Source organism: Peromyscus leucopus, chromosome 14 (assembly GCF_004664715.2).
Source record: "Peromyscus leucopus breed LL Stock chromosome 14, UCI_PerLeu_2.1, whole genome shotgun sequence".
NCBI classification, from domain to species: domain Eukaryota; kingdom Metazoa; phylum Chordata; class Mammalia; order Rodentia; family Cricetidae; genus Peromyscus; species Peromyscus leucopus.
Window position 1 is genome coordinate 46,584,600 of NC_051075.1, and position 26,475 is coordinate 46,611,074.

The following is a 26,475-nucleotide window of genomic DNA, read 5'->3' on the forward strand; positions in this document are numbered from 1 at the left end:
GCCCAGTCCAGTTCCATGGGGGCTTTTTAGCCATTGGTTCATAGTTCATATGTTTCCACTAGTTTGGCTATTTGTCCCTGTGCTTTTTCCAATCATGGTCTCAATATCTCTCGCCAATTGGGCTCCCGGTGGGGCTCGGCCATGGATCTCTGCATCCACTTCCATCAGACACTGGATGAGAGTTCTATCATGACAGCCAGGGTGTTCGGCCATCCGATCACCAGAGCAGGTCAGCTCAGGCACTCTCTCGACCATTGCCAGTAGTCTACAGTTGGAGGTATCTTTGTGGATTTCTGGGGACCTCTCTAGCACTCTGCTTCTTCCTATTCCCCTGGGGTCTTCATCATGGTATCTCCCTCCTTGTTCTAATTGGGTTTTTACTCTATAAACTTTGTTGTTGTTGTTGTTTGTTTTTTTGTTTTTTGAGACAGGGTTTTTTTGTGTAGCCTTCCTTAGCTTTCCTGAAACTCACTTTGTAGACCAGGCTGGCCTTGAACTCACAGAGATCCGCCTGCCTCTGCCTTCTAAGTGCTGGAATTAAAGGTGTACGCCACCACCACCCAGCAGCTTTTTTGTTTTTGGAGGCTGAGTCTTAATTTGTCGCTGAGGCTCATTGGGAACTTTTGTATAGTACAGGCTAGTCTGACTCAGGGATCCTCGAGTTTACAGGTATGAGACGCCATGCCCAGCCTTGTATGTTTTGAACTCTTGATCCTCCTGCATCGTATTCCAAGTTCCAGAGTTATAGATGTGCACCATGGTGCCCAGCTAAATATTTTTTTAATGGAATTTTGCTTCCACTCCCTATAAACTTACTTGGCATTGTTTGTTTTAATATAGTTAGTTTTAATGATGTGCAAATAGCAATAACTCCTTTGGAATGCAATTAATGTGGATGACAAGTAAATGCACTCTTATCTGAAACCTAAACTGTGTAAGATTTTAAAATGACCTTACAAGACTTGCCAGTGTGTTCTACTAAAAAGTAAACCCAGGTTATTTGTACTTGGTCTTTTAATTTAATAGTGTGCTATTGAGCTAACTGAGTTCAGTTTACTTCAGATGTTTAAAAGTATTTCTTTACAAAGGCTTCCTGTGTTGGAGAGGTGGTCCAGTGGTTAAGAGCAGATACTCCTCTTCCCAGTACCCATATCAGGTGGCTCACTATCTGTAACTCCAGCTCCAGGGATCTATGCCTCTGGCCTCCACAGGAACTAGCACATGTGTGCACGTACCCCAAAAAGATACAAATGCATGTAGTTAAAAATAATAAAAGTATAGATCTCCAAGACAAGAACAGCAGTTCTTTCCTTCTGAAATTTATGAACTAGTTCTCCAGCCAGGGATATAATGCATGCCTGTAGTCCCCGCACTGAGGGTAAGGTAAGGAGGCAGGAGGGTCAGGAGCTGCCAGTCTGCCTCAGTGCCTCAGTCACATGTCGGATTCTAGGCCAGCCTACGCCATATGTAACCCGGTCTCAAAGCAAACAAACAAACAAAATTTTTTTTTCAGCTGGATCGTGAATTGATTTTTGTTAAAGTTGTACCCTTTTTTACTGAGTAATAATTTCCGAGTTGATACCTTGTATGATTAACCCAAATGTATTTCAATTTTGACTTGTATTTACTTTGTTTTGGATAAAGCTAGTTCCTTCTGTGATTATTTCCCCCCTGGGGGGGGGGGTGCAGTGGAGTTCCAAGGTCATCATCAGCTACATAGTGAGTTGGGCCAGCCTGAGCTATATGAGTCTGTCTGTGTCACACCCCCAACCTCACTCCTAGTAACACACATACAGCTGTTCCTTTGAGGTATAATTCACACATAACAATGATATCTCCTTTTTATTTTGTGTGTGTGTGTGTGTGTGTGTGTGTGTGTGTGTGTGTGTGTGTGTGTAGGCTGGCATTTGAACACAGGGTCTCATGCATACTAAGTAATAATTGTAGACTAGGCTTTATCCCCAGCTCTAGAAGATGTCATTTTAAGTGTATACTCAGGTTTTGTTTTCCTTTAAAATTGATGAATTGGCAAAACTCACATTAAAATCTGATTTTAAGTGTTTAGTGAATTTTAAAAATAGTTTATGTAGGGCTGGAGAGAGCTGCAGGTAAAAGTGCTTGCTGCCAAGTCTTACAAATCTGAGTCCATCCTTGGGACCCACATGGCAGAAGGAGAGAACTGAGTCCTTGAACTTTCAAAGAGTTTGGGTTTCTCCACACCTTCTTTCAATGCATAGTAAAGCTAGTCTTTTATTTATTTATTTATTTTTTCCAGAGCTGAGGACTGAACCCAGGGCCTTGCGCTTGCTAGGCAAGTGCTCTACCACTGAGCTAAATCCCCAACCCAAAGCTAGTCTTTTTAATCTTAATGATTTTATTGTTTTAGTTTGGTTTCTGTTGCTGTGATAAACACAGTGACCAAAAACTGAAAACAGCTTAGGGGAAGCAAAGATTTATTTCATCTTACTTTTTACAGTCCATTAAATAGGCAAGAACCCAGAGGCAGGAACTACACACCTCAGTTACAATTCTCTTGCCCACCTTCCCACCTAAATCCTAAGCAACCTATTTACTTTCTGTCTTTATAGTCTTACCAGTTCTAGACAATAAATAGAATTGTACAGTATGTGGGCTTTTATAACTAGCTTTTTCTTTCTGGTGTGTGTATGTGTGGTGTATATATGTATTTGTGTGGGTATACACATATACATGTGCGTGTGTAAGCTCCTCAACCCCCCTTTACCCTAATTTTTTGAAACAGTATCTATCACTGAACCTGGAGCTCATTATTTTGGCTGGGTTGGCTGGCCAATGAGTTCCAAGAATCCACTTGTCTTAGTACTCCCCATGCACTGGCCTTACAGACATTTACCACCATGATTAGCAGTTTGTGTTTACACTAATATATAACAACATTGATTTTAATTGATGTCTCTTAGTGACTGGGATGATAGTGGTGTGCAAAAAAATTATATAATTTTTATATATATATATGTAACTTTTGCAAAAAAAAAAAAACTAACTATCTGCAAAAAGACTATCATGCTGAATTACCCTTTTCTTTTCATTTGCCCACAAAACATTATATAACACTTGGTTAGTTGCATACTCTTATGCTTAGTTAATTATCTCCTTTTTCTGTTTTGCAGAATAAAAAAACTAACCTGAATTTTGGAGAAAAATCAAGAGTAGAGAAACAGATAGAAGACAAGGTTTTTCAGTTTGCATAATGTAAGTTCTTTTCACTATTTTTGGCCTAAGTCCTGTATTAGCTGACAAAGCTGTTTCTATGGAAACATAGTCCAGCCTCTTAAAATGTCAGAGGAATGCTGATCACTTAAAATGAGACTTTCCAGCTGCTGGTCAAAGGGTGTCACATGCTAGAAAAGAGAAGGAAAGATGAACTGGAGGGGGAGTGGTTAGACTCTAGGTAGGCAGTGAACATAATCATGCATGTGAAGTCTCTTTCCTGTCTCTCTACCGAAAGCTTAAGATTAAATAAGAAACTATTTTCCCAATAACCTGCTTTGTCCCCCAGCTTTGGTACAAATGGTTGTTTCTTGGTGTTGAGTTTTAGTTTCCTCCATCTCTATCATTTGGTCATGTGATTTCCATTTATCTACAACAGACCTACTTGTGTATGGTTAGTTGTACTTCAGAGTGCAGCACAAAGAACTGAATCCTTAGATTTTCCTTGTTTCTTGTTACTCTATTTTAGATGTCTGCACCCTCTTCAAACTTCTGATACTCTGAGTTTAGTTGTACAAATATTTCTTGGACATTTCCTCTATAACATGTATTATGTTAAGTACTGGAGATGTAAAAATAAGACATAGCCTGTTCTCTAATACATTTGAAATCCGATGAGGAGAACCAGAGGAAAATAAGCATTTAATTTTTCTCTCTCTCACTAAACTGGACACTTACTTAGGAGAAATAGCTAAAATAGAGTGTTAAGTGGATTAATAATAGTCTAACAATGAGAATTCTGATCCAGATGTGTGATTTATAATTCTTTTTCATGATTCAGTGTAGTGAATATACATACACTTTAAAATAGCCAATAATTACAAATTAAAAAACTAAGAGTTCATTTTTGGAAATATGTAACTTTCTAGGTTTTTAAAATTAAAATTAACCATAGCACTATAGTAACTCCTACACAAAGTTTCTGCTTATTTATAATGAAAACATTAAGTAAGCTGTCTCTAATTTATTCCTTTTTATAATTAACACAAAGTTTAAAGATCACCTAATATAAATTAAATAGCTCTAATTTTCATGGAACAGAAGTCAACATAATGGTAAATATGGTGCTTCTGTATAGGTCACATGCTTATAAATAAAGAGACTTAAAGTTTGATGGAGGATAATCTGTCATTCTTACAAAAATACAATGTTAGTAGTTCCTGTCATTTGTATCTCTCCTCTTGATTGTTGATCTTCGTAGTTCTCCTAGAGCCTGTACAGGTGTTTATTTGTATTAAGTAGTTTGCCTCTTTTCCCTGTTTCACTGTAATGACATTTGAGAGAAGATTGATTGGAATTAGGAACACTGTCTAAAAACCTGGATTTTACTCAGTCAGCATTGTGCTCTAAACATATTTACTGAGATGATGCTCAACTCAAGGAGGTAGAAGGCTCATTATTGTCAATATTTTTAAAGCCTGGGCAGAAGAAGCTAATTAAATTTAATGTGTGGGTCTGCACACATAAACATCCTGTGTATTTATGCCTAAGTGGCTTGATTAAAACTTAGTGCCATTGAATAAACTGTTTTTCTAGTTTAATTTATGTTGGAGGACTCTTAAGATAGAATCAAGTTAATACTAATAGCACATATTTATATTGTAACTTGTATACATTATCTTTTTTAAAACTAAAAAAAAAGTTCTGTGAGTAAATTTTCTAAGTGCCTCTGAGGTTCAGAGGGAAACTCTAAACAACAAGCTGGGAAATATAATAGAGCCAAAATGAAAATTCATTTTTCTGGTCTGTGTGCTCCTTTTGCTGGATGTCTTTGGTTTAATGGTACAGAAACTACCATTTTCTCAAATGAGTCCTTACAAAGTTAATTTTAATTTTCTTTATAAAATATCACCAGTTATAAAAACTGATGTTCTACATAGTCCTTTTCTAACCTATGTAGTTTTGTCCTTAGATAGTTTCACTGATAAGCCTTATTGTTATGAGGCATCATCTTCATTACAAAACCCACTTAAAAATGAATTTTACCTTAAAACACTTTCTGTATTTCAAGTAATCCATTTACATGGCTGTTGTTCACACAGTTAACTAATCCTGTGTGCGGTAATTAAACATAAGATGTTTAAAGTGACTGTTGAAATATCTCCTTATATCCCAAGCACCTATTCTCTACAGAATTAATAGCCAAACCGTTTTACTTTCTCACTCTGCTAAACTTTACAGTAAACTGGTTTTCTTAACCTGTAAATTGAATAGTATGCTTCATGTTCTGGAGGGGCAACTTTTTTAAAAATACCTTGATGTCCTCAACATTATCTGTAAAATGAAAGGAATGCATGGCCTTAATTTGTATTGTAAACTACATTAAGAACTTAGTTGATATTTTCTATATTGTATAGAAATGGGAAGTGGGCTATGTAAAGTTTGTTTTTATATTGTAATTCTTACACTTTTCCCTTCATCTTTCCTCTTAGATTTCCCTCATGGATACATTTTCATAGCGTTATTATGTGATATGAGAAGTTATTTTTTTTTCTTTGAAGTAACATGGATTTTATACTACAGAATTAAAAGAATTGGCTTTATAGGAAAAATTGATATCTAAAAAGTGGTACAGGTGTTTATAGATAACCATGACAACATCGTATATGAATGGGCATGTAACAGAGGAATCAGCCATCGGAATAAAAAATCTTGATCTTGCATCACCAGAGGAACATCAGAAGCACCGAGAGATGGCTGTTGACTGCCCTGGAGATTTGGGCACCAGGATGATGCCCGTGCGAAGAAGTGCACAGCTGGAGAGGATTCGGCAGCAGCAGGAGGATATGAGACGCAGGCGTGAGGAAGAAGGGAAAAAGCAAGAACTTGACCTAAACTCTTCCATGAGACTGAAGAAACTAGCTCAAATTCCTCCAAAGACTGGAATAGATAACCCTATATTTGACACAGAAGAAGGAATAGTTTTAGAAAGTCCTCACTATGCTGTGAAAATATTAGGTGAGTAAAGATAGCACAGCATGTTTGGCTTTGGTTTGCTTACACTGTCACAGAATGTCTATGAGAAGGCCAGCTTTAAGAGGATGTAAGTAATGGCAAGTTGAATTAAAGACTAGGATCAGGTCTTTGTACTTAGAACAAAAGCATTGCTTTGAATATTGTCCTAGTTTGCTTTCTGTTGCTGGGATAACATCACAACCGAAAGCAATTTGGGGAAGAACGATTGCTTGCATGTCCTAGTTTACAGTCGGTTACTGAGGGAAGTCAGTGCAGGAACTTTAGAGGAAAGCTACTTTCTGGCTTACCCGTGACTTGCTTCCTCAAATTGCTTTTTTTAACTGCCCAGGGGTGGCTGTTGTTTCACAGACTTTTCCTGGGGAGATATAATACATGTCTGTTCATCCCAGAAAAGGAGCCAGGACAGACCAAAGTAATGGTTGCACCAATGTCCAATTTGGTGAGCCAATGCATTTTTTATTGGGGTTACTAACTGGACTATGGGTAAAGGGTTACTTACAAGGAGCAAGGATAATGTAAAAGCAGCTCAGCACCAGAAATACCAATGTGGGTAGCAGCTCCCCAAAACTGCAAACTTCACTGTCTCTATGCAGCTGACAGACAGCTTGACAGTCTGAATTTCTTTTTCAGCCAGTTTAGTTGGCCAGAGTCTCCCCTCTGCCCCCAATAATTGTTTTTTTTTTTTTAACTGCTGGGAAGGGGCCCTGAAGAATGAGATTGTAAGTTCCTGTTCTCCCTGACATGTGCCTTTTTGTTTATTTCATGAGGCTCACGATCCTCCCCTTCCTTCCTAAAGCAGACATTCCCTCAATTTGGGGGGACTGTTACAATTCTTAGGAACATGCATTATAACCAGTGGTACTGCCCACCATAGTCTGCCCCCTCACATCAGCCATTAGTCAAGAAAATGCTCCCAGCCATGCCTATAGGTCAATATGACAGGTAATTCCTCAACTTAGATTCTTCTCAGATAAGTCTAGGTTTATGTCAAATTAATATAAACCAGCAGAACTGACCCTTTGCCAACATGATATACAAATACATCACTATTAAACCATAGCTGTTCCTTTCTTACTTGTCCCCAATGTATTGTGTTAATATTAATATCACAGTGTAAGACAATCTAACTTTTAAAATTTCCACAGTGTTTTAAAAATTCCTGCAATTTAAAAGCCCAAATTCTTAAAAATCCAAAATCTCTTACTGTATGCTCCTCTAAAACAAAATACGGTTGTTAGGAGCACATACTGCTCTTCCTGAGTTCACTTCCCAGGACTCACATCAGGTGGCTTACAACTGCTATAAACCTAGCTCCAGGGGATCTCATTCCACTGACCTATTTGAGCACTTGCATTCATGTACACATACTCCCCACCTCCGTACACATAATTAAAATGATAAAAATAAACCTTAGAAAATAAAAAAACAAGTTATATGCTTTCTTATTTCAAAAGGGAAAAACCATTGAACAGTTATAATCAAATCAAAGCAAAATCCCAGTAGTGTAAATGGACCAGTGTCCAATGTCTGGAACTCAGTTATGATCTTCTAAGTACCAAAGGGCTTGGGCAGCTCAGCCTCTTAGCTCTGCCGTCTGCAAAACACAGCTTGTGTCATAGGCTCAGTTGGCTTCACTCCACCATACTACAATCCTTGGTGGTTATCCCATGGTATTGTCATCTCCCAATATTCTGGAGTCTCCACTGTAGTGAAGGCTACATCTTCACCTGTGGCCTCTCATGTCCTCTCAGGGATTCCTACCCGCCACAAGGTGCCAGGCCTCAGCTTGTCTTCATGACCTCTTCAGTTCTGAAATTTTGTGCCTTCAAAAACCAGTCAGCACAAACTGTGTGGGAGACTTTCACATTGCCAGTTTCATCTGCCATCTTGAGGTGCAGCCTTGGTGGGGACCACAGCTTTATTGTGTTCTCCTGGAGGAAATAGTTGCCAAAAAATTTCACCTTAGTGTTGTAACACTAATCTCATTCCCCTCCCTCCCCCCCGGAGCTGGGGACCGAACCCAGGGCCTTGCACTTGCACTGAGCTAAATCCCCAACCCGTAACACAAATCTTAAGAGGTCTTATAATAAAAACCCAGAGGCAAATACTGGGGTGAAAGCTGAAAGATCAGAGAGGCAGAACAGCCAGCCACTAGTTCTTACCTCTACAAAATCCTCAGCCTCAAGAGATGGAGTTTCTGTTTCCTCACGCCTTATATACCTTTCTCTGCCCAGACATCACTTCCTGGGATTAAAGGTGTGTGTGCTTCCCAGTACTGGGATTAAAGGTGTGTGCCACCACTGCCTGGCCTCACTGTCTAATCTAGTGGCTGGCTCTGTCCTTGGCTCTTCAAGCAAGTTTATTAGGGTACACAATATATCGACAGTGTTGCTGGTCTCTTGTTAATCACAGTTTATTTTTCAGCCTCTGCTAACTAGTATCAATTGTCCTACCTAAGCAAAAATTTCACTTTAGTGATGCTTGTCTATTAGAATTCACTGATGATTCTTCAACCGCAGCAACCAGAAACTAGAGATTCTTAATTTGAAAATATCATAGGAAAGCCCTAATAAAATCTTTGAGAGACTCTCAAACTTCTCTTTACATGCTGGGCTTCCATTGTCTGCATTTCCCTTGATCTTCTTCTCTTCCAGGCTGTTAACAGAACAGCCTGTTAAGCTCTAAGCACTAGCCCTAGGTTCCAGTTTTCGCCACAGTCCTCCCGAAAACATTATGGTCAGATCTGTCACAGAAATACTGCACTCCTGTACTACTCGTGGCCTCCTTTGCTTCCTGTTGCTGTGATGAACACAATGACCTAAAGCGACTTGGGGAGAATCAGAGTTCATCATTGAGGGAAGTTAGGGTAGGAGCTCTGCTGGAAAGCTACTCATTGGCATGATCTATGTGACTTGCTCAGCTTACTCTTTTATACAGTAGCCCAGGACCACCTGCCTAGGAGTGGCACTGCCCACAATGGTTTGCACCCTCCCACATCAGTTGGTATTCAAAAAAATACCTCCCTGACATGCCCACAGGCCAGTCTGAAAAGATGCAGTTCCTCATTTAAGACTCTCTCTTCCCAGATATGTCTAGTTTTGTGTCAGGTTGTCAGAAACTAACCAGCACAAATGATTACTACAGGCTTTATACTGTAAAGTGAGTTGATATTTTCATCTTTCCTATTAACTCAATTTTTTTTAATCAAACTACTGGAAAGCAAAGTTAAACAATAATGAAAATGATAACTACATCTTAAAATCTATTTTTTATGACTGTCAGTAAGACAAACAGGAACTGCTCATGTAGGATCAACTTATCTCTAAATTCTATTGCCTGATAAAAACTGAAAACCAGGACCTAGGATACAATTTATATGCAAAGAGTTCTGTGTCAAAAAAACATAAGAATATTAGGTTAAAAGCCTTCTCATAAAGAATTTCTTTAAGCCTTGCCGGGCGTTGGTGGCGCACGCCTTTAATCCCAGCACTCGGGAGGCAGAGCCAGGCGGATCTCTGTGAGTTCGAGGCCAGCCTGGGCTACCAAGTGAGCTCCAGGAAAGGCGCAAAGCTACACAGAGAAACCCTGTCTCGAAAAACCAAAAAAACAAAAGAATTTCTTTAAGCCTTTATAATGTTAGCTGGCAGTGTAGATCTAATGAGATTGATGAGTGATGGCAGATATGTATTACCACACTTAGAATATTTAATCAATGATGTTATTCCTGCACACACCAACACTTTCAGAGGTGTGTTGGAAGCCAGTAGAAGTCATTTTGAGAAATGTTGCCCTGCACGTTAATTTGTGTTTTCTTTAGAGCTGGTGCTGTTTCTTGTGGTTCCTGGTTTTTAGATGTGATAAAGACATGCTTCCTTTTTTTATGTTATTGTCGTCATTCTGCCATTCCCATGCCTGGTGAACCCTGCAGCCTAGGTACCCTAGCAAACACCGTTCCTATAACAATCCTGTTAAGAAGGCCTCTATCATCTCTATTTCAGAGATGAAGGAAGTAGCCAGTACCAGTGCACACATGTAATCCTAGCTACTGGGGAACGAATGTGAGAAGATTGTGAGTTCCAGACCAGCCAGGGCAGCATGATGAGACGTGGTCTCAAACAAAATAACAAAAGGAGCAATAGTTGAATCTCAGTCACATCACACTTGATAAAGATATCAGACTAATACCTGGGAGGGTCCAGTTTGAATTTGCCAGATCTGGTGTTGCTACTGCAGCAAGTAGTGGTTTAGATAGTGTGATATCTATCTAACCTGCACCTTATGCACCGGGCCAGGGCTCATGCTAACCCTAATTTGCCCACAAGCTTCATATATATGCTACATTTGTTCTTCGATGAGTCTTTTTATTTCAGATATGGAGCAGTTTCTATTCTATCACATTTATTTTGCTTTGGTAATTTTTTTTTTTAGAACGCCTATTTCAGATGTTCATGCCTGTTTTAAAAAAATCATAGATAATGTATGTTAGACTTCTGGGGCAGCTTAAAGAGACAGAAGTCAGAAAGAGACCAGTTTGGCCTCAGCAGAAAGGACTGTTTGAACCTGGATATATGTGGAGGAGTGTTCTGCAAAGAGGGACGGGAGTACTTGGAGTTTGTTTAGGGGTTTTAGGAATGGGAAGTTAAGTGCAGCTGCAGGGGCCTTTTTCAGTCTCTACCTCCTGGAATTGTTTGTCCAGACAAGGCCATTTTATCTTTCAAAACTGCCTTGCCCTGCCTATTGGGTATTGGGGCTACCGTGATGCAGCTTTCAGGATGCAGATGACAACGGGGGACTGAGTTAGGTGGTGAGGGAGAAGGGGCTCGAGTTTCAATATGGGGTGTGGGGTCTCAGCAAGTCGGAAGGGAAGGGGAAGTTCCTTGGTCAGGATCTGACAGAGTTTGTTCCAGGTTTATTCCAACAATGTGTTCAGAGATAGTCAAGTCTGCATGCCTTCAGATGTAATTACAGTGGGAAAATACGTATTTAGTACACTTACATGAAGGAATTTTAGTACTTTCCCCACTGAAAGTCATTCCCTATTTCTTCTTGCTTACCCCTCATTTCTCACCATCTCTCCCTTTTTCCTTCTCCCTCCCTCACGTAGTCTGAATTGATCTGTTATTAGTTTAAAATCTTAATGCATTTGTCCATGTGTACTACTTAGAATCAGGCTGTTGGCACAATGTATTGTAGCTTAAGCTAGGTTAGTTTAGGGAAAATGTAATGTTTTGTTTTCACACAAAAAGTAAAATAATTTCTAGTTTTATTATTTGTTTTTTGATTTTTCATATTCTTTTTTCTCACTACATTGTTCTAATTGGTCTCACATTTCTTGGGTTCAAGTTATCCTCCTGTCTCAGCCTTTCTAGTGAGTTTCCAGCCCTCCTCTCCCTCTCTTTATATTCTTCCTCCTCTGCTTTCGACTCCTCTTCTCTCCCCTCACCACTAAGCGACATTCCCTGCTTTTCTCTGTTCCTGCTCATGGATTCCATAACTCGCTTTCCTACAGGTTTAAAAGAACTATTCTTTCTTCCAATTTATAATCCACTGTGGTTTTCATTAATACCTTCATTGTGGACTTTGAACTTAAGGCTGTTTAAAGTAAATTAAAATATAGTGCCAGGTATTAGTAATGTATTTCTCAGAAGATTTAATAAATCATAATGAAACTCATCATTTTGTGCAAGAACTGAAAAATACTTCTAAAGAAGTGTAATAGTGTTTACCAAATATTTTTCTCTGCTAATAATCTGCTAACACATCAGACTACAACAGAAATACTCCCTTAAAAATTAAGTGTCTACTTGTCAGTATTTTAATTAAACACACATGATAGGAGACGGCGTCAGCCTTCACAGCCAGAAACAACAGTGTTGTTTTAAGTGAGGGAAGGATGGGGCAGCCGGTTTATTTCTCTGAGAAGACACCTTCAGTTTCCAAACGACACATCATTTATCTGTGAGTAGACAAAATATTCCATAAGAATATAAAATGTGATTAGAAAGGTTATTTTAAGTGAAAGTATTTGTAAATTTGTAATGTATAATAATAAAGACTCAAAAAGGGGAATTGATATAGAAAATACTCAGAAGGGATAAATTGAATTTTTTTCAAAGCAGTCAGAATCCAGTAAATAATACTGCTACAAGTTATAAGAATTTTAATTTATTAAGATTTCCTTAAAATTGACATACATTTAAAACCTTGCTTTATTACAAATAAAATAAATTTTCTCATTTATCAGAGCAAACTATCTTGTAAGACAAATTCTGAAAAAAGTGTAGATCAGAGTAGGAGATATAATCAAGTGCTTCTCAGATATTTCTAGGTTATGTATTTCAGCTTCTGTTTTGTATTAACAGTTACATAATTTGGGGCCAGAGTTGTGAACAAGTAGGCAGAATAAAGGAAATAAGCTAGAGAAAACTACTTTCTGTTACAAACATGTCTGTGTAATTGATACATCCTTGAAGAGGCAGCAGGAAAGGACACACACACACACACACACACACACACACTGAGTTGTTTGACAGTTGTGTAGGAAACTCTTCAGTTTTGTGGTTAGAACCTTCTGATTTATACCAGATATTTTAATGTTGAAGAAAAGAAAAAAGTGAAGAAAACAAGGGTGAAAAAAGAATGAAATTAGAGTAACACAGCTCCTGCACGTTTCTAATATAAACTAACTTTTGATCAATTTTTGTATTGATCGTGAGACTACAATTTTGTCCTACTGTAATAAGCTTTTAAAAATAAGTTTCTTTAAAGCTAGCAAAATGTTAGGGCCAATGAATCTTTTTTATATTATCTTTCTTGCGAGGTTACTTTCACCATCAGATGTCTGCTTAGCCTGCCACAGGTCCTTCTAAATAAACTGTATTAGCCATACCTTCATTGACATTTGTTTCTTCCTGCAAATGAAGTGATAAACCAATTGAAAATAGCTTTGTTTGAAGTGTTGAGACCATTTGAAAAGTTTCTGAGTGGGATTGCTAAAATCAGAGCTTCCCTAAAGATTTAGGAATTCACTGGATAAGTACATACTCCTATAAATTTTGGTTCTTCAATGTAATTTTACTAAAAGTGATTCAGTGCTACATCATTCAAACTTTTTTACACATACCTAAAATTTGATTCTGTTACTAGGTAATACTAGTTTTTAACTTTTTCCCTTCTTGCAAAGACTCACTTCTTCCTTTTATGGCATGTTAAGTGCTTGGCGGGGCCAGGAGAGATGGCTCCATGGTCAAGAGACCTAACTGCACTTGCAGAGGTCACAATGGGGAGGGGTGTCCAACCACCTGTACCTCCATTTCCAGAGGATCCGATGCCCTCTCCTGACCTTCAGTGACTCCTGCATGCATGTGGTGCCCAAAACTCAGGCCCACACTTGATTTTAAGTCATTTTTATTGTCGCTTAGTTACTATTGACTTTGGACAAGTTATTTATTTTTCTAAACCTTTGGTATTAAGGTTTTCTTGAGGCCCAAATGGAAGGCAAGTGGTACACTTGTATTTGGAGTTTTTTGTTATTGTTTTTATTTGTTGCACTGTTAGTAACTTAACCAAAACCTGGCACATTCTAGGCAAGCAGTGTTTTATTACTATGTTAAAACCCTGTCTCTAGGGTTTTTTAAATTTAGCTTAATGAATCATTACTGTTCAGGGTTTTCTTAAGTTTCTGATTATTTGAAACAAATTCATACTGACCTAGTCCACTAAAAATCAAAGTTCAAAAATCTGGATTTTCTGTTCTTGAGTTTGCAAAGAGAAAAGAGGGTAGGAGTGTGAGCGAAGTGCGGTGAGCGCGGGGTGCCTGCTGAGAGTGAGCCAGGCTTTGGCTTTGATCCCTGGGACTCAGTGCTGGGGTAAACTGCTAGATTGTCTACTTATGGCTAAGTGGAAGCACTAAGTAACGGTGATATTAACTCAGAATACGGCTGTCTCGTGCTGTGAAACAGCTCTAGAGACAGAGGTCTTTAGCTTCTCTAGGTAAGTTTAGCAATTACCCTAGTTCTGTTCCCAGTTCTAGTCAAAAAAGTCTGGGGACTGGAGAGATGATTCTCTGTTGAGAGAGCATACGGCTCTTGCAAAGGACCCAGGTTTGGTTCCTTGATGTCTCTGGCCTCCACAAGCACCATCACAGATGTGTGCATAGCCACACAGAGAAGACATGCATGTAAATTAAAAAAATGTTCCCAGATGCTTGTCCAGATTCTTAAGTACTGGAAAAATAGACGTTTGCTTCTTATTACCTATTTTTGGTTCATTAGTTTTTGAGAAAGTCTTCTTATAAAGCCCAGACTGGCTTGGAGCTCCCTATGTAGCCCGTGCTGGGTTCTAACTGATGCTTCTGCCTCCCACCTCTAAGCACTACAACTGTAAGGTTGTGCCCTCATGCCCGATCCCATTGCCTGTCTTAGAGTCTTCCTTCTGTTTTCTATTCTTGGGAGCAAACCAAGACTGGAGAAAAGTCAAGAGGTGAATTTAAGGACCTGTGCTTTTGTTTTTAACTATATCCCAAAGACAATATACTTGATTTCTGTTAGCATGTGTAATCAACACTTAAATCACATGACATAGTAGATGTGATAGTGGGAACTTAAAATAATTTCTACTGGCCAGGCATGGTGGTGCACGCCTTTAATCCCAGCACTCGGGAGGCAGAGCCAGGTGGATCTCTGAGTTCGAGGCCAGCCTGGACTACCAAGTGAGTTCCAGGAAAAAGGTGCAAAGCTACACAGAGAAACCCTTTCTTGAAAATAATAATAATAATAATAATAATAATAATAATAATAATAATAATTTCTACTGAAAATCAAGTAAGAAAGAACTATGCATTGTACCAGTGAGGAATTTAATCTAATTTAGATATGAAGAAATGCTTTATAGGAAAGTTGTGACACCCCACCCCTACCCCCCCCCCCCACCCCCGTAGAATTTATTACCAAAGCCAGACTTGCCATGTTACCTCTGCCTCCACACTGCAGACTATCCCCCACCTCTCTGCCCCGGACGCCCTTTGTCGCTCCCTGCTTCGCCCTCACGCCAGTCTCTGTCCAGTCCTGTGTTCTTCCATCTGTTTTCTCTGTCCGGGGTTCTTTTTCTTGGTCTGTGTGGGGAGGATGAAGGAAGTCTTATGCTGTCCCTGTCTTGTTTTTCTTTTGTCTCTGTGTCCTGGGGTTTGTTTTGCTTTGCTTTGTTTTACGGTGCTAAAGAGTGAGCTAGGCTAGTAGATAGATGTTAAGCGTGTTGATTGCGAGAGCTCCCCACTGAGCACAGCCTAACCCCATCTTCCTTGTAATTTCAGAAGAGCATGCATGTTTGTCAGGACTGATTTTGTCCTGTCTAATTGATAGGATGGTTTGAAATTTCCTCTGGCCTTGTTTACTGTTGAAGAACTTATGTAGATTTAATTTACAAGTACAACCATCGGTGGAGGGAACTTTCTTTAGTGGGTAAGAAATGAACTGTCCCGAAATAGCATATAGCATATTGGTGTAAGACCTTTAACGATCTACTGTTTAGAACAAAGCTTTTTTTTTTTAATTTACAACTAAATATTCTAATCTTTTAAGTAATTATTTTGGGGGCTGGTGAGGAGGCCAGCAGGGTAAAGATGCTTGCTGCTGAGCCTGATAATCACCTTAAATTATATCCCTAGGGCCCATGTAGTAGGAGAGCACCAACTCCTTCAAGTTGTCCCTGTAACTACCTACATGTGTGCGTGTGCACACACACACACACACAAAGTAAATAGAAAAAATGTGAATGTGTATTAATGTTTTGCCTACATGTATGTTTGTTTACCACATGCATGCCAGAAGAAGATGATCAAATCCCCTGGAACTGCAATTACAGGTGGTTGGGAATAGAACCTGAGTCCTGTGGAAGAGCAGCCAGAGCTCTTAACTACCGAGCCAATTTCAAGTTCCAATGTAATGAAATTAAATTTTTTCATTGGAGATCAAAATAAGGCTGAAAATCATATCAAGATGATTGAGAACCATCAAAACTAGTAACAGATTTAATGTTACTGTTAGTATTACTCATTATGACATTATTCTTAATTTCAGAGATAAAACCCTTGCTTGGTAGTGGTGGCACATGCCTTTAATCTCAGCACTTGGGAGGCAGAGTCAGGAGAATCTCTGTGAGTTCAAGGCCAGCCTGGTCTATAGAGTGAGGTCCAGGACAGCCAGGGCTATACAGAGAAACCCTGTCTGGAAAAAGCAAAACAACAACAAAAAACAAAGATAGTTTCTCATGTTCATTAGTACAAAAAATGAGAAAGCAGTATAATTTTATTTATCATGTTTTAAGGCTATACATGTTTATTATTTTTTATGTGATAAAATTATTGTGAGCAAATGAAGCATAATTTAGACGTCCTTTAAAGTGACCAACTTATTTATACTAGTTTCAATTAGAGGGCTTATGTTATTTGGTATTTCACATTTTCTGTAAAATACTGCACCTACATATGTTTAGTTTATATCTTGTCATGCTATGTACAGTTGATGAAGTTTTGAAAGTTACCTGAGTGACTGGTAACTTAGCCTGTTCTGCTTGTTTGTTAAAAGCACTTTGGGCAGCTTTCTTCCTAAGAATGCCACCAGCAAGCTTTCCCCGTTAATTCAGTCATGAAAGCAGCCGTGGGATTTATCTTCAAATCCTAGCTGTTGACTATCTTGTACATCTTGGTTACTGGTAGCAGTGCACTGCTATCAGAAATCCTTTCCATTTCTCAAAAAGGCATTTAACCTTGTTAGTCAGAAAACCTGCAGCTCTGGCTTACTTTGCATAACTGCCTCCATATTTTACCTACTATCATGATGTTAAATAGAACACTCTGAGAAAATATTTAAAAATAAGATTCTTATCTAAATTATCAGAAAATAAAATGCAGCAATATTGTAAAAGTAGCATTTGGAGGGTGAATTGGAAAGCGAGCTTACACAAGCCAATTAACTGTAGGAAACGTCTCCTATAAATAGGTAGTGATACAGCCATAACACATGCATTCCTTTAAATTCAAGTTAAAAAAAAATTATGTGTTGCTGAAATGGGCAGAAACCACAGCAAGTAAGTAATACTGTACATACCCTCAAGCCCTGGACCCCAGCTCCACCTCCCACCCCTGGTTAGAAGTTACAGTGCCATTTATGTATAACATTAGTCTAATCTGTCATTTTTCTCCACTTGTATAAATTTGATGTGTCTTTAAGTGTTTGTTCTTGTTGGTCTTTGTTTAATTTGGAAAAGTTCCTCAGGGTCTGGGAATAAAGATCAGTTGGTAGACTGCTTGTCTAGCATGCATGAAACCCTGTGTACTATTCCCCAGCCTTGCTAAAAAAAAAAAAAAAAAACAAGCTTGGTGGTGCACACCTCCCAGCATTCAGGAGATGGAGGTAGAAGGATCAGGACCTTATGGTTTTCCCCAGTTTCTTAGTGGATTCAGGCCAGCCTGAGTGTCTTCTTAGGGTTTCTATCGCTGTGAAGAGACACTATGACCATGACAGTTCTTATAAAGGAAAACACATAATTATCATGGTGATAAGCATAGCAGTGTGCAGACAGACTTGGTGCTGGAGAAGGAGCTGAGAGTTCTACATCTGGATCAGCAGGCAACAGGAAGTGAATGGCTTGAGCTTCTAGACCTCAAAGCCCACCCCCTACTGACACACTTCTTCCAACAAGGTCACACCTCCTAATAGTGCACTCCCTAGGACCAAGCATTTAAACATATGAGCCTTTGGTGGCCTTTCCTATTCAAACCACCACACTGGGCTACATGAGACCTTTTCAAAAATTATATAAACAGAGACACACAGAGGGAAGCATTTATCAAGATTTTAATGATGATTAAATAAAGTAATACACATAAAATATATACTATATTTTACTATTCAAGAAGGGCGATAGCTATATGAAATTCAGCCAAATATTCATAATGTTTTAGTCAGTAATGGTAATACCTAGTTATAAAAGCTGAGCTTCAGTACAAGTGATCTCAGTCTAGTTTGGTGACATTGATTAACACAATGCATTTGGAGTTTTGGTGAAAACTTTTTAGTAATTAAAGAAAAAAAAACAGAAGCAAACATGAATAGGTCTTGATAGACTTGAGTATTGGTTTAAAGAATGCTCCTTGGAACAAGTTTAAATTAGTCTTACACCTAGGTGAAATTTATAGGCATTTCTAGAATTAGTGTAGTTTTAATGTTTTCTCACTACTTGCTTTCATCTTTTTAACTTACTATTTTATGTATGGGTATTTTGCCTTTGTGTATGTCTGTGCACCACTTGTGTGCCTGGTTCCCATCGAGGCCATAAGAGGGCATCTGGTCACCTGGAACTGGACGTGCAAATGGTTGTGAGCTGCCATGTGGAATTTGAGCCCAGGTTCTGGAAGAGCAGCCAATACTTTTAACCATGAAGCCATCTCTCTATCCCCTACTTTTATCCTTGAATGTGCATAGCTTCTATGTCCTGAATCTTTTAAGTTTCAGCTGTATTATCATTATTCCCTGGCTGCCTGTACCTGTGATCTTACCTTGTTCTCAAGCACCCCAAGTGAAGGCAGCTCTTGAGTAGTTTTTCCCCACTCTGAGTTAGAAATTGCCACACGGTCATAACAGCTTTAGAAATCAATGTGGACAGATTGGCTAGACATGACCTTTCTTTGGAACCTGTATTCATTATTTCAGATCCTATCAACAGAAAAAGCCTACTAATTTCTTCAAATTTCCTATTTACTGTCTGAACAGTATCTTGTTTATTTGTTTTTTGGACAGGGTGTCTATTATGTAGCTCTAGATGTTCTGGAATGTACTTTGTATACCAGGCTGGCCTCAAACTCATAGAGATCTACTTGCCTTCAGCCTCTGAACAGTATCTTAACTCTGCTAATCTTCCAAATGGTATTGGTCTCAAGCATTCTCTCTCAGTTAACATCCCTAGTCTAGGTACCACCTCCTGCTTTCCTAGCTTATGACTACACTATCTGATAGACTTGAAAAAATTATTTACATGTTTCATTTTAAATCTGAAAGTAAGGGTAAAGGTGACAGATAATTGCCAAGGAGGAAGTAGAATAACAAAGCAAACATAAGAAACTCATAGTAGGGGCTGGAGAGATGGCTCAGCAGTTAAGAGCACTTATTGCCAGTCCAGAGGACCCAGATTCAATTCCCAGCACCCACATGGTGTCTCGAAACAGTCTGTAACTCCAGTTCCAGGTAATCAGATGCCCTCTTCTAGCTTCCAAAAGCATCAGGTACACACATGGTGCATAGACGTATATATAGGCAAACCACCCACCCATAATATAAAACACATAAAATAAAAATATCTTTTTTTTCTTTCTTTTTGCTTTTGTTTTTGTTTTTTTTGTTTTGTTTTGTTTTTTTCCGAGACAGGGTTTCTCTTTGTAGTTTTGGTGCCTGTCCTGGATCTCATTCTGTAGGCCAGGCTGGCCTAGAACTCACAGCGATCCGCCTGCCTCTGCTTCCCGAGTGCTGGGATTAAAGGCGTGCACCGCCAACTGCCGCCACCGCCACCACCACCACCACCTGGCCAAATACATTACTTTTTTAAAAAGAAAGAAACTCATAGTAATTGAGAAAATAGGTACAAATAATAGTCCCAAATACATGATTTCTTATATTATGCTAACTTATTTGAATACCTTAAGTCAGTGGCTCTAATTCAGAAGATGGTACATTATAGCCAACTTAATAATATCAGTAGAGACACTGAAATTGGAATTGTATTTGTGACTCTTAGATACATAACTCTTTTAAATTTCTTTAGTGATTTTTTTTCAGAGGAGGGGAGATGTCTATCTATGTGTTCATACGTGTGCTTGTACATAGGTGTGTACACGGTATGGAAGCCAGGGTTGCCATCCATTGTCATCTTCAGTTGCTCTCCACTTCATTTTCCTGAAGCAGGGTCTCTGATTACACCCAGAGCCTGCCAAGTGCCCCGGGAACCTTGCCTCCACTCCACAGGGCCGACGTGAGCAGTGGGTGCTGGTGACCAGAACTTGGGCAGCAAACACTTCCTACTGTGAGCCATCTCCCACTCCCTTCTTCAGTTATTTTTATAGATCCTTTGGACTAAAAGCTATGACTCCAATAGAGCAATGAAATTACATTCAGTGTGTTCCACTTAAGACTGCAGGAATATCAATATAACCAGTGAAATTCCAGCTATTAAGGATAAATTAATGGAAAAAAGAAATACAAATGGCCGTGTCTTAGAAATTCATTCACCAAAGAATAAAGATCAGCAATCCTTAATTTGGTTTGTTTGAAAGCAGAAACTCACAGTCATTGCTTATGGCAGTATAAGTTGGTACAGATCTGGGAGGCAGTTTGGCAATATGTATCAAAGTCCTAGGTGTTTCTACTCTCAGGAAGTTTACCCTAGGGATTTATTCTCATGAATAATTAGTATTTCAATTCCAAAAATTAACAGTGTCACTATATGGTTAGATCTGCCTTGAAAAAAAAGCCTGGAAAAGCTATATGGTATGAAGTAATGCGAGTAATTATGACAAATAGGTGAAAATATAGGTTATATATTAGTATATATATTAGTATATATATTAGTAGTATGTATTAGTATTAGTAGTATGTCATTTTTAAGTAGCTTTAGTGTGCAGGAGATATTTTCCAACAACTTTTTGTCTTAAAATAATTTCATTCTCCCTGGAGTTGCAGAGACCCCGAGAAGCAGTTCCCTTCTGCAATAGGTTGCTTATTGGTTTCAGTCAGCAGTGAGGCCTGAGGCGCCTCACTTGTCTCATTTCCCAGACAACCCCCCTGAGCCTCTTTTAACGGTTAAGTTATTAACATTTTTAATAAGACTCCCTCCACTTTGGGAAGTATCTGTAGTTCCCTTAAGATTGTGGACAATTATCTTAACTGCTTTGTAGATTTCATATTTTTTCTTTTAAGTTATTAAATGTTTTCCTATATTGCTCTAAAGATACTTTAAAGTTATTAATATGGTCACCTCTTAGAATTTGATAGAATCTTAAATTCCATATTCTTATCTACTCTTGTAAATATAACAATAGTTTGTGCCTAAGCTCTGTCTCTCTTCAAGGCTTCCTTCCATAGCTCTGGAACAATTTCCTAGGTCATGTAGTTTTTCTCAGTTTTGAATCATTTTAAAATGTTGATAACTATGTAATTTCTCATTGTACTGTGTACTTAATGAGGGGTTTGTGTGTGCACATGCAGAGGCACACACACTCACACAACAAAAACAAGGGTCACTAGGGCTCTTTTGATTTGGGAGGGATAGATATGAAACTCCAGGAATCAACTGAAGTGCTTTTAGAGCCTGTCTAAAGTTTAACTCAGTGGTAAAGGTACTTCCCACCAAGTCTGACAGCCTGAGTTCAACCCACACAATGGAAGGCAAGAATTGATGCCTGCAAGTTGTCCTCTGACCTCCACACACATGCATTGCACACACAAATACACACAAAATTAAGTGTAAAGTTTTAAAATTTAACTGCTATTAAAATGGTGGCATACAAAATGAAGGAATGAAAGTTGGTAATTTCTCTTCAGAACTAACAAGAGTTAAGGCATTTCCCCATGTGACTGTAACAGTGTCCACTATATGTTTTTGCCAGATTCATTTACAAACTTAGTTTTTGTCAAAATCACAAAGGGACTTTTCATTTTGGAAAAATAAGAAAAAAGAGAATGGAACATATGCCAAAGATTGTGAGTAATTTTAAAAGTAAAGATTTTTAAAGCATTTTCATTTTAATACTCTCCCCTCCCCCCAAAACCCTATTGGGGAACAGGGCAGAAACTACTAATGGTTCTTAAGCATTTGGGCCAGGTCAGTAACTGGAAAAATGAGTGTGCTGTGTATGCATACCAGTAGGCACAGAAAACACACAGACCAGGAACTTTCACATTTTAGGAGACATACACATTCATTAGTTTTGTAGACAACAAAAGTAGTTGTTTGTGATAGCTAGTTTGTTTTGTCTTGTCAACTTGATGCAAGCTAGTTATCTGAGAGGAGGGAACCACATTGAGAAAATGGCCCCATAAGACTGGCAAGTCTGCGGGGTATTTTCTTAAGTGGTGATTTATGTGGGAGGGCCCAGCCCATTTTGGGTGGTGCCACTGCAGTGCTGTTGGTCCTGGAGTGTGTAAGAAAGCAGGCTGATAGCCAGGCGGTGGTGGCACATGCCTTTAATCCCAGCACTTGGGTGGCAGAGGCAGGTGGATCTTTGTGAGTTCGAGGCCAGCCTGGTCTACAGAGTTAGATCCAGGAAAGGTGCAAAGCTACACAGAGAAACCTGTCTCAAAAAAAAAAAAAAAAAAAGCAGGCTGAGCAAGGCCTAGGGAGCAAGCCAATAAGCAGTGTTCCTCCATGACCTCTGCCTCAGTCCCTCCCTTTAGGTTCCTGCCCTGACCTCCCTCAGGGACAGACTGTTTCCTGGAAGTGTAAGATGAAATAAACCCTGTCCTCCACAAGAGGCTGTTGGTCATGGTGTTATCACAGCAGTAGAAACCCTAAGTAGTATTGGTAATATGAATACACTTCATTCTCCCTATTAAATCAGTTTTGCAAATAATATTGAATATTGGTAATGAAATTACTAATGTATTATAAATTAGCAAAAACTCATTAAGATGAGTTTGATTTTTTTTGTTTGTTTGTTTGTTTTCAAGACAGCGTTTCACTGTGTAATAGTCCTAGCTGTCCTCAAACTCACAAAGACCCACCAGTCTCGGCCTCCCAGATGCTGGCATTAAAGGCATGGGCCACCACTGACAGGCTGAGTTTGGCTTTTAAAATGTGAGAATCTTAAGTAAAAGCTCTATTTCTGGAAATTAAATTTTTTCATTTATTTGTTTTATATGTATGGATATTTTGCCTGTGTGTATGTCTGTACACCATCTACAAACCTAGTGTCTTCAAAGGCCAGAATAGTGTTGGCTCCTCTGGAACTTGAGTTACAGTTATGAGCTTCAATGTGGGTGCTTGAGGATCAAACCTGGGTCCTCAGGAAGAACAGCCAATGAATATTCTTAACCACTAAGCCATCTTTCCAGTAATGGTTTCTAGAAATCATCTTAACAGAATCTCAGACAAATTTATATGCAGCGATGATTTTTTTGTACTGAAGTACTTCTTATTGCTTATGGTAGTTAAAATGGAAGCATCCTAAATGTTGAACTTTAATGTAATTATTATAAGTTGTGCTTTAGCCATGTAAAATATGATGGACCCATTACTTGTAATGTTCTTTTAAAAATAGTGATGTGGGAAAGCAGTTACAATGTACTGTTATGCTAAGAGGTGAAATATTTCTAGATAGTGGGATTATTGATATTTTCAACTTTAATACTGTATTCCCTCATTTATTTTATAGTAAGAATGTATCTTTCCAATTAAAATGCTTTCTTAAAATGCAAGTTATTATGTTTTATACTTTAACAGTTTTATGTAGTGTTATTAAAACAATGATTGACACTTAAAACTATACAAACTATTTTTACCCTAAAGACAAAGTTTTACTGATTCAAGGAATTTTATCTTAAAATGTGTTGAATTTAAACCAAAACAATTAATTTTGGGACAACTTTCCTTTTCCTACTAGAAGTTGAAGACTTATTTTCTTCACTTAAACATATCCAACACACTTTGGTTGATTCTCAGAGCCAGGAGGATATCTCACTGCTTTTACAACTTGTACAAAACAAAGACTTTCAGAATGCGTTCAAGATACACAATGCTGTCACAGTGCACATGAACAAGGCCAGTCCTCCATTTCCTCTTATCTCCAATGTACAAGACCTTGTACAAGAGGTACGTGTCTAAACATCTTGTTGACATCCACAGGGTAGTGATTAGTCACAAGGAAGCAGACTGTTGGCAAGGCTGATGTGATTATTGTCTGAGGTAATTGATAGTGGTCACCTGCTAAGATACTGCAATGGAAAATGAGAAAAAAAATTGCTGCATGCATTATGTTCTGAAAGTATTTATAACCTAGTTAATACTGATCAGGAAGAGTTAATTTTATACATAAAATAAGTATAGATGGTAGCAAATGTTTCAACTTTAATGCATTCAGTATGGTTTTATTTAACCATTCATTATATATTATAAACTCAGATAAAATAATCCCTAATAATCAGGGATTATAAATATATAACTCTTGAAGATACATTGCTGATAATTGGGGGATTTTTCTTATGAAGATAGTACAAATGTTGCAGATTATTACTTTTTATTATTTATTTTATATGTTGATATGTTTCACCAGCATGTATGTCTGTGCACCCCATGAATGCAATGTCCATAGAGGCCGGAAGAAGGTGTCTGGTCCCCTGGGATTAAAGTTAACAGGCAGTTGTTAGCTGCCATCTGGGCACTGGCAATTAAACCCAAGTCCCCTGGAAGAGGAGCCCCTGCCCTAATCACTGACCATCTCTCCAGCCCATATTATCCAGTTCTACTGCTTTAAAAAGTTTCTTTTGTTAACATATTGCTTTTAAATTCTAGGTTCAAATGCTAGTTGATGTCCAGTGTTTAATATGTCCCCAAGCATCTTTCACATTGAAGGTTTTAAAGCATTAAGCTCTGATTTCGGGACAGTATACATAGAATTACAGGTTATTTTAATCTTACAAAAAATAATTCTGAAAACCTCAAATAAACTTCTTTGAGTCTGCATAAAATACAGAAAAGGGACTGGGAGCAAGTACAATTTCAAAAAAAAAAACAACAACAACAACAACATAGTAGTAGTCTTTGTTGTTAATAACGGAAATGTAAGCTAAGGGCTGGTGAAATGGCTCAGCAGGTAAAGACACTTTCCACCAAGCCTACTATCCTGAGTTTGATCTCTGGAACAAACATGGTCGAAAGAAAAATTCAACTCCTACAATTTGGCATCTGATCACATGTGTGCCATTGCATGTATATACCCACATACGCACACGCACACACAGAGAAAATATATATATTAAAAGTTAAATATTTATGTATGTATTATTGAAGGGCTGGAGATGGCCCTCAGTGGTAGAGGGCCCTTGATTCCATCTCCAGCATTGCCGTAAAGAAAGTGAACAAAACCTCAGTTAACATTTACTACTAAGTGATAAGTAATAAAGACTTCGAAAAATTGAAAATACTAAGATCCAGATTAAATCTTTGATAACCTAATTCTTAAACATTAATAAACAAGCACATTTTGTGGTTGTTATGCTTTTTTTAAAGAAAAGATTGGTAACTTGAATTTCATGAAATAAACTTTTGTTTATCCAAAAAACATCTATGAGTAAAATGTAAATCAACATATCAGGAAATAAAATTTGATTTTTTTTTTATTTTGAAATACTGGGGTGTGTGTGTGTGTGTGTGTGTGTGTGTGTGTTAGCATGAGCACAGGGATTGTGGGAAGACAGTGTGGCATATGTGGGCAACAGTGGTTTAATGGTGGACCCTAAGGGCGTGAGTAATGCCAGGGCTGGGAACAAGGCAAGAATCGGGACACTTAATGCCGAGGTTCTTAGACTCGATCCTGTAAGTGGCTGAGAAAGAGGCAGTGAGGATGACAGTGGTCATTTTCTGTTTTATAATTGAAAATCAAATCAAAATAGTTACCCAATATTCTGATCCAGTTTGAACAGCATGATCCCATTTTGGTAAAAATAGGTGTAGAGTTATCCACCAGGGCTGAGGATAGAGCTCAGTGCTAGAGTGCTTGCCTAGCATGTGTGAGGCCCTGAATTCAGTCCTAAAGCACTGTTCAAAAACAAACAAAAAGGATGTATAATTGCCTTTCTATGTCATTGGGCTGTACATCCTCAGATTCAGCCTAGTTTGCTAAAAGAATTTAAATCTACTGAACACAGAATTTTTTCCTTGTTATTCCCTACACAATATTACACGACTATTACATTATATTAGGTATTATTACTAGGGAGAAAATTTAAAGTATATGGATGGAAAAGTATGTTAGTTACACACAGATACTCTGCCTTTTTGTAGAAGAAACTCAAGTGACTATGGATTTGGGTATGGAACAAGAATTCCTGTAACTAATTCTGTGCGATACTGAGGAGTAACTGTATACATAGAGTGCTGGTATGTCCTCGGTGCTATATGTGTGTCCAGTTTTACTGAGATATAGTTTGCATTTATTAAAAACTGATGTTTTGTGTTTGGTTCAGTATAAATATCTGTGTATACACC

At 38.3% G+C, this 26,475-nt stretch overlaps 1 protein-coding gene across 3 annotated transcripts in view; it reads left to right on the forward strand.

Annotated features, from left to right (window-relative positions):
- Window positions 1–26,475, forward strand: part of Mpp5 (membrane palmitoylated protein 5) — an 88,244-nt gene that overhangs the window by 36,297 nt on the left and 25,472 nt on the right. For 2 of the 3 annotated variants that reach the window (XM_037210660.1, XM_028876100.2), the window contains exons 2-4: window positions 3,150–3,231; window positions 5,682–6,207; window positions 23,873–24,081. In XM_037210660.1, the coding sequence (XP_037066555.1) occupies window positions 5,841–6,207; window positions 23,873–24,081 (576 nt within the window). In that variant the 5' untranslated portion in view covers window positions 3,150–3,231; window positions 5,682–5,840. The remainder of the gene's footprint in view (window positions 1–3,149; window positions 3,232–5,681; window positions 6,208–23,872; window positions 24,082–26,475) is intronic. The other variant, XM_037210662.1, reaches the window with a different exon arrangement.